This window comes from Boleophthalmus pectinirostris, unplaced genomic scaffold (genome assembly GCF_026225935.1).
Source record: "Boleophthalmus pectinirostris isolate CB_2022bp ecotype Guang Dong unplaced genomic scaffold, ASM2622593v1 HiC_scaffold_17, whole genome shotgun sequence".
NCBI classification, from domain to species: domain Eukaryota; kingdom Metazoa; phylum Chordata; class Actinopteri; order Gobiiformes; family Gobiidae; genus Boleophthalmus; species Boleophthalmus pectinirostris.
In genome coordinates, this window is record NW_026571115.1 from 21669649 (window position 1) to 21677789 (window position 8141).

General features: G+C 41.6%; 1 protein-coding gene across 1 annotated transcript in view; it reads left to right on the top strand.

The window, feature by feature from the left end:
* Nucleotides 1-5288, top strand: part of caskin1 (CASK interacting protein 1) — an 80693-nt gene extending 75405 nt beyond the window's left edge. The window contains exons 21-24 of the mRNA XM_055152649.1: nucleotides 44-457; nucleotides 2601-3165; nucleotides 3277-3802; nucleotides 4461-5288. Of these exons, the coding sequence (XP_055008624.1) occupies nucleotides 44-457; nucleotides 2601-3165; nucleotides 3277-3802; nucleotides 4461-4557 (1602 nt within the window). The 3' untranslated portion in view covers nucleotides 4558-5288. The remainder of the gene's footprint in view (nucleotides 1-43; nucleotides 458-2600; nucleotides 3166-3276; nucleotides 3803-4460) is intronic.
* The last annotated feature ends 2853 nt before the right edge of the window (nucleotides 5289-8141 follow it).

Consider the following 8141-nt stretch of genomic DNA (forward strand, 5'->3'; position numbering starts at 1 on the left):
CTATGCAGACATCACAAATCTTGCTGTACTCTGTGCTCCTCAGGTGGGTAAAGGTCGTGAGACTGTGGGTCTGGATGGTGAGGTGGTGAACAGACGCAGGACCATCAGCGGCCCCGTCACTGCAGAGCTGGTGGCTGCAGCCATGAGAGAGCAGCCTTTGACTGCTTTCACCCCCAATGCTGTCCCATCAGCAGTCTCCCCGAACCAGCTGGCCTCTCCTCAGCCCCTCTCCTCCCCTCAGCCTCTCTCCTCCCCTCAACCCCTGTCCTCCCCTCAGCCTCCTTCCTCTCCTTACCCCCCCTCCTCACCTATCCCCCCTTCCTCACCTATCCCCCCCTCCTCGCCTCACCCGGGCTCTGCTGGCAGTGGCAGTGGGAGCTCATCAGAAAACCTTCCGTTTGCTGAAGAGGGCAGCCTGACCATCCGGCGGCAGGGGCGTGGTGAAGGCGAAGGACAGGTAACTATTGCTAAATGTTACTACTTCTCTCTTTCTCTTACTTCCATCTACCTGACTACTCTCTCTGTCCATATATTTGTGCAGCATGCCACAATAAATTGAGTCTGTTGTGCATGTTAACCCCATGATGGCTCTGAGCATCGCTCTTGATGTCTTGTTCTTCTCTGTAGGGCTGCATGTTAAATGTTGCATCATAGTTGCAATAATGATAATAATAATACTAATATAGTAATTCTAATAAAAAAATAATGATGGTGATGGTGATAATCATCATCTGTATTGGTATAATGCTGTTTGAGTCTGGTGCAGAGCAGGAACAAAAACTTTGTCTGGTTTAAAGCTGGTGTCTGTGATTCTGGTAAAGTTCAGGTGAGGTATAAACATTGACCTGAGCAGTCCACTCAGCCTGAGGCAAAGAGGTACTTTTAAAATGTGCAGAGCTATCACTACAGCCTGATGCACAGTGCACTTACTCCTGTGACAGATATACTGTTGTTTTCAGCTGGGTAAATATAGCAGTCTTTAAAGTTATTGAAAACAGCCATAAGGACTGAAAATACAGATAACATAGTTTACAAAATCCAAGTACACAGTAGTGAATGTCACTTTACTAGATACAGATTTGACCTCAAACATAATACAGCTGATGCCCAAGTAATATTATTGCAATATGAATGATGATTGTTTTCATTGCTAATTGCATGGTATATCTTCTTCATGTTACGCTTCCCTTCACATTTCATATGTTGCTAAACTGCATTTATGTGTAGCACCATTTTCCTCTTACCTAAACATATGCATGCATTTGTATGTTTTATGTCTAAAGTCTTTTATGTAAAAAATACTTTAGATAAAAATAACAACACATTCATTTAGTACTGATCACACATGCATGTGTTATACTCTGTGTATTATATAAAATGATAAAACTGTTTTAATTGAGTACAGCCACGGCGTGGGGCTTAAGGCCTCTTGAGCAATTACTGCGAATGCTAAGGCTTCTCTCATTTGCATAAACTGCTTATATCATGGTCAATTACTATATTAATGTAGCTGTATTATTTAGCTCACAGTTCCTAATTTATTAACACAGTATATATGTGCTTCTGAATATTGTGATTAGAAAAACACACCTCTATAACAACTTTAAAAAAGTCCAAGCCAAACCATGGTATAAGTAGCATTATACTGTGTATCTTTTTCACTTGATGTTTATGAATGTCATATTTATGTTCTGTTTGGGTGTAAGGTGTTTTTGAAAAGTTTTGAAAACCCTAATGAGCAACTATTTTATAATAAGTAGCATCTGTGTTGTTGGCTGGGTTTATATCACTGACCATCATAACTACGGCATTTGGATGAAAAAGTACATGCATTAGTATCTGTTTTACACTGACAAAGCAGTGCTGTGTTTTGAAAGCTGCAGCTAAGATGGTCACAGCAGTGAACTCTAATGTGTGTTTGTTTGTGTGGGGAAATAAGGCCAATTAAAGCGTTTGAGTTTTAATTGCATTTCAGAAAATGCTACTGCTTTTCATGAAATGGGATGGTAGAACATTCTGTGTTGTTTCTGTCCCATGTCCTCCTCATCTACCTTCTTTCTTCTCTCTTCTATGCTAGCCTATTATTGCTACTTTTCTATAGCCTTGACTCTTTGCTAAATATAATATTAACTATTAATAATTTGTAACTATAGCAATTTTCATAGTTTGTCTCAGAAGTATTTGGACGTGATAAAAGTGAAAAATACACATTTTGTTTTAGTATTGTTCAACTCAGTCTCTCACAGTGTGTTCAGACAGTATGCGTCACAAGAGCAGGATTCAACCATCAACCATGAATACATCTTGACAGAGAAATATTATATTTGCTAAATATAGTGTATATCCTATAGCCTTCACTAACTAAACTATAACATCATTACCATGTGGGTTTAATTAACGCTCCAGCTTTTGTGTTCTAATAAATGTCCAAATACTGCTGGGCCTAACGTTAGCACAATGATCTTAATGTGTACAGTACATTTCATAGCTTGTGTCTGTACGCTTTAAATGTCTAATCTATGACTGTAGCAGATGTTGATGTTTTTGAATGTATGTGCAAAAATCACCCCTTGTCTTGAATGTATGAATTTTCCCGTTAGTGTGTATTTTGTGTGTGTCTGCAGGGGGACCGGGAGCCCACCCACACAGAGGCGGGGTACCCCCAGGAAGAAGTGCCCAGCGTAGAGACCACGCCCACCCTGAAGCGCCGACCTCGGAAAAGCCAGCCCAACGGCACAGACTTCACCCTGCAGGAGTCCTCCACCGTCAAGCGGCGCCCCAAGAGCCGCGACAAGGAACCAGAGGGCTACCCCGAACTCAACACCACCAACGGAGAAGTGACCCAGGCCCCCAACACCACCCAGCCAATCCCTTATCAGAACGGCACAGGTGGCACAGGTATGGTGAAACGGAGGTCTGTGGTGGAGGGAGTTACGGAGCAGCCCCAGAGGGAGATGGGACCACCCCCCAGGAGAGACAGTCTGGACCAGAGCACACAGCTGGAGGGTGAGGGGGCTCCACTGAGGAAACCCAAGCCCCCAGTGTCGCCCAAACCTGTGGTGGCTCAGATCAGGAGGCAGGGAGCACCCATGAACCAGCCACAGGGACAACCAGGGTCCAACCGGAGGGTCCCACTGCCTGGACCGGGGACTGATAACAGCCCAGGTAATCACCACAACTGATATCAGTGCAAATAAAATAACTACATTATAAAACATTCAAGCAATACAATGTAATCATGATATTGACCCTACCCTTTCTCTACTATGTTTCTAGCTGAAGGCAAGAAGATCCCTCCACCTGTCTCCCCTAAACCTGCGCCACCTCCCACAGCGCCCAAACCTGCCAAACTGCTGCACTCCACGACCAGCCCATCCATGTCTAGTCCCGCCCCCGCTCCTGTCAGAGCACACTCTGTGGTGTCCCCTCCACTGCTGAACCAGACCAACACCCCCAGCCCGCCCAACACCAAGTCTCCCAGCCCTATACCCAACGCACACACCCCACCCACACCACAGACTCCGCCTACACCGCAAACTCCACCCACACCACAGACTCCGCCTACACCGGCCACGCCTAGCCCCACGCCGCCACCCGTCAAACCGCCACGCTCCTCCATTGGGGGCGTGTCTGTGGACAGTGGCATGGGCACACAGGGCAGCACAGGGCTGTCCCAGTCTCCTGCTAATGCCAACACAGACCTCAGCGTGGACGCCCTGGTGCAGCAGAAGCTGGAGGAGACCAGCGCCTCTCTGGCTGCAGCACTGCAGGCCGTGGAGGACAAGATCCTGCGTCATGACGAGTGAGCGCACACACTGTTACAGACACCTACTGACATCTGCACACATCTACACACATCTGTACACAGACCAACATGCAGAGAGGGGGTTCAGATAATCATGACACAACCTTGGGACCAATTAAAATCACACACTCTACCTAGTACTTACTTTATATGTACCATACAGGTTTATCATGCAAACAAAGAATGTAGAAGAGACACACATCTCTGAGCTGCAAAATTGAGAAGTGATTCTCAGTTCACGTAGCACTTTGTTAGAATGCTATGCCCTGTGCCCACTGTCCTATGGGTTGAAAACCAGTAAACTTTCCATCTCAATCACAATCTTATTTGAAGCCTAACTATGTTCCATGTTTTTATTTTAATAAAGTAGCAAAGTCATTTTTATGTAAGAAGTCACAATGCTTCCTCTGTATCAAACAAACAGAATTATAACATAAAGCCCCTCTATTTCTGAGCATAAACAACAGCAAGTCACTTGGCCTGACTGGTTGGATATTTGCTGTGAGTAAATGCTTGATTTGGGATGAACACATTGTTAGAATACTGTTATTTCTTTCTAGTAAAACCCTAGCACTTGACAGAAGGGCATATTGTAAAGGGTGGGCAGCTTGTACGGTGCTGATGTGTAGCTGATCGCTCTTGTTCTTGTGTGCAGCTCCATTGCAGAGCAGAAGTCCACAGTGAGCATCCTGGACGACATCGGCAGCATGTTCGATGACCTCGCCGACCAGCTGGACGCCATGTTGGAGTAACTGTGGATTCTGCTTCCGTGTCTCCATGGCAACGCTGCAGTACAAGTGGGATTTCAACGACACAAACAGAGATGCCACAAGACTTTGGACACAAGTCCATTCTCAGTCTCTCCTGCTCCCTCTGCCTGAAATACAGACTTTGGCAGGACGGAGTGGAAGAAAAAAGGATGATGAGAGAGGTAAATCATGAAACAAAAAAATGAAGGAAGGAATGCAAAAATGGGACCACAATCACATGTCTTTTAAGAACTGAATTATGGATGAACTATCAACAAAGCTTAATGTAATGATCCATAACATGGTATGTGTACATTTAAAGCATGGAGAGTTTATATCTACTTGACAAAGTTCTGCATTAGCACAGTAATATATATATAAATATAGATATAATATACAATATGAATCTAGCTCTTTGGTTCGATGTCTTGGTTCATGTGTGGAATGGTGACCTCTGGTGTTGTGACGATGTAAATGAATCGGTGGAAAACAAAAAAGAAAAAAACAAAAAAACAAAAACAGAATATTATTTGTGACCAAATGGAGACCGTGGAGCTCCCGAGGCGCGTTTGGGTGAGTGGGTGGTAACTTTACAGGATTTTCATTTGTCACGTTGCTTCCGGCACATTCTTCAAGGAAAACAGGAGAAGCACAAGGCACTGACTGGCACAGAACATACACAACACAAGGGAGAGAGGGGGAGAGGGAGAGAGGAGCAGGAGGCAGCTGGAGGAGAGAGCGGCCATCCAACACAAGCAAGTGTTTAAATAAGTTTACACTGTTTCAACTATTACCTGATTATCACTGACAATTACAGGTTTCCTTTAACTTCTTGAGAGTCATAAAAGTAATTTTGCTGTGCTGTGCAGTTACTAAATGTTAGGTAGCCCAATGCTCTACCAAGTAAAAAGTACTGTATGGTTTTTAGTTTTATTTTATGGAACATTTGTTCTACATGATTCAGTAAAGGATCCAACCTGGTGCCCAGTCTTGTTGCTGCATCTGTCAATAGTTTATTCCTCCTACTGCTCCTCCTCCTGTTACTCCACCAACCACTCACCTCGTGTTGCCATGACAATCTACATCACCATCCCCACCATCCTCATCGTCGCCATCACCATGGTTACGAGACTGTGTGTTGCCATGACAGCCACTTTCTGGGATGTTAAATAAAATGTGTGAAGACAAAGCGAGAAGGAGCATCCCTCACTTCTCCACTGGAGATGTCATCCCTCTCCAGAGATCCTTGTGTTATTCAAATGAAATGACATAGAGATTCTATATATGAATAAGAGGTGTATTTATGATGTGTTTCAGAGACTGTTTTACAGATAGTGTTCTGCTTCTCCATGCTTTAGTGCTCTAAGCTGGTGAACCTCCAGGAGTCTGTTTCTGCCTACATTTGTACATGTGTCCAGTGTAAAATACACTCGCTTTTGTTACTTTTGTATTATTTTCAAAAGTTTATTTTTCTTTTTTTTCCAAACATGTGCCTTGCTTTGTGATTTTCGGTCCGACTCTAACTCAATAGATGGCTTTGTAAAGTACTGTTTGTCTGGCCCAAAACACCACTCTAGAAATGACCAAACTGCATGTTTTTTTTCCTCCAATTTTTAGGACCACTGGCCCAGAAACAGCCATGGAGTTTATTTGGACTTTTTTTTTTAATTTTTTTTTTTTTTTCTTCATTTTTATAATTATTTTGACTTTGTTATAATGGTGCTGTTAAAGGTGCACTGATTTGCATGTCAAAATTAAACTGTTTTTGAAACAGCAAACTTATTTAAAATATTCAATATATTTCATGAAGATGCAAAAATAATTCACTTTAACAGCTAATTGTCAGTGTTAACCATGCAATAAACTGGCCTTTGCAAAAGGGAAACATGCAAATCTGTGTTAGAAAATGAATGACTGCTTGGGTAGATTTATTTTATTATAAAAGAAAAAAATGATACTATAAGAAACAAAACATAGCCTAATTGATTGATGTAAAAGTGTTATGCAGATAGTCATTTGTATAAAGGCTACGAAACAAAAATAGAGACAACTATGATCAAAAAGAAAGTGAAAATATAAAGATTCTTTACTGAACATTAGACTTTTTGTTATTAAATGTACATTTTCTAAATATATTACAAATATTTATATAATTGTGTGTTTACCAAACACTGACATAGCCTACTGGTGTTAAAATGACCTCTCTGGCCTTTGCAGTGGAAACGCAATTCTGTTATGCATACAGTTCATTTTTTAAGTGTTTTTCATTTCTGCACCATAATTTATTTCTGAATTAATCTACTTAAAACCGAAAAGTAATAATTCATTTGTAGCAGCTGAAAGGTCATCTCTGGTGAGAAAGAGTAGATCTCTAGAGTGGACAAACCTGCGCCTAGATCCACAAACTGAAAACCAGCCCGGCAGCCATGTTCTGCAGGTTCTGCTTAAACGCCACACTATTTTTATCTGGTTTACATTTAATGTCTCTGTTATCATTGTCCTTACCCACATCAGTTTAATTTGGGATTTTTATTTTATATTTTATGGCACCAGTTCATTAAAAAAAATCCATGTATTGACCTATTTGAAGATTTTTATTTTTTTTAATGTGAACCTAAACCTCATCTTATTTATCCACTTAATGTTTACTTTACTGATATATGCGACTTTAATGCTACAAAATCTTTGTTCAAAAATGGCTTTAGGGTTCACTCTAGCGTTTTACTCCTTCTCACTGGGACGGGTGCGGGGTTGGGTGCTCATGTTGAAAAAATGGTGTAAAACGCAGATGAAGTCTTGTTGTGTTATTATTTTTTTATTATGATTTTTATTTTTGATCCTGAGACGAGCTGCCGTTTTGTTTGGACTGCGCCTGTGCTTCTGCGGTGACTGTGGGTCTGTGCGTGCGTGAGGCGTGTGGCTGAGACGTGGCGTGTGCTTGTGGCGACTGCATCTTCTGCCCATCTGCTCTGAATAAATAAATGTTCTCTACAAACTCACCTACTCCGTGTAGTTCTGGGGTCATCCTGCAGCGGACAGATGTTTTTACTGAGGGTCCATATATTTTCTGATGTGTGTTATAATGATTCCTCATCAAAAACATACCTGGCTGGAGTTGTGTTTTGTTTCATTAACACACAAACCTTGCACATTTAGACTGAGTCCTTCTCTCAAATTGAAAACAGTCCATGTGATGTCATGTGGTAATACAGGAAGTGCTCCACTGTGTTCTTACACATGTACACCTTTGTAGAATTGCCAATCTCTACTGAACTAAAGAAAACTACAGCTTCATGACATCACAAGGTTGAACAGAGCATTTTGAGCTTTGGAGATATAGACAGACTAATAATAAAGCATTATTCAGACATGTGTGAATGAAACCAAACACAATTTCAAATTTGTTTTAGAGGAGGTAGCAGCCTTCTAACATGTCTTAAAGCTCAGAGTCTGTTTTGTGTAGACCTTTGAAAAGAAATCAAAATCATGTTAGATAATAATTTAAACATGTTCATTTAGAACAATTTAGGAATATTAAGAATAAACGTACTCTAAACAAAAAAGTACATTCTTACGCATTTTGGGAA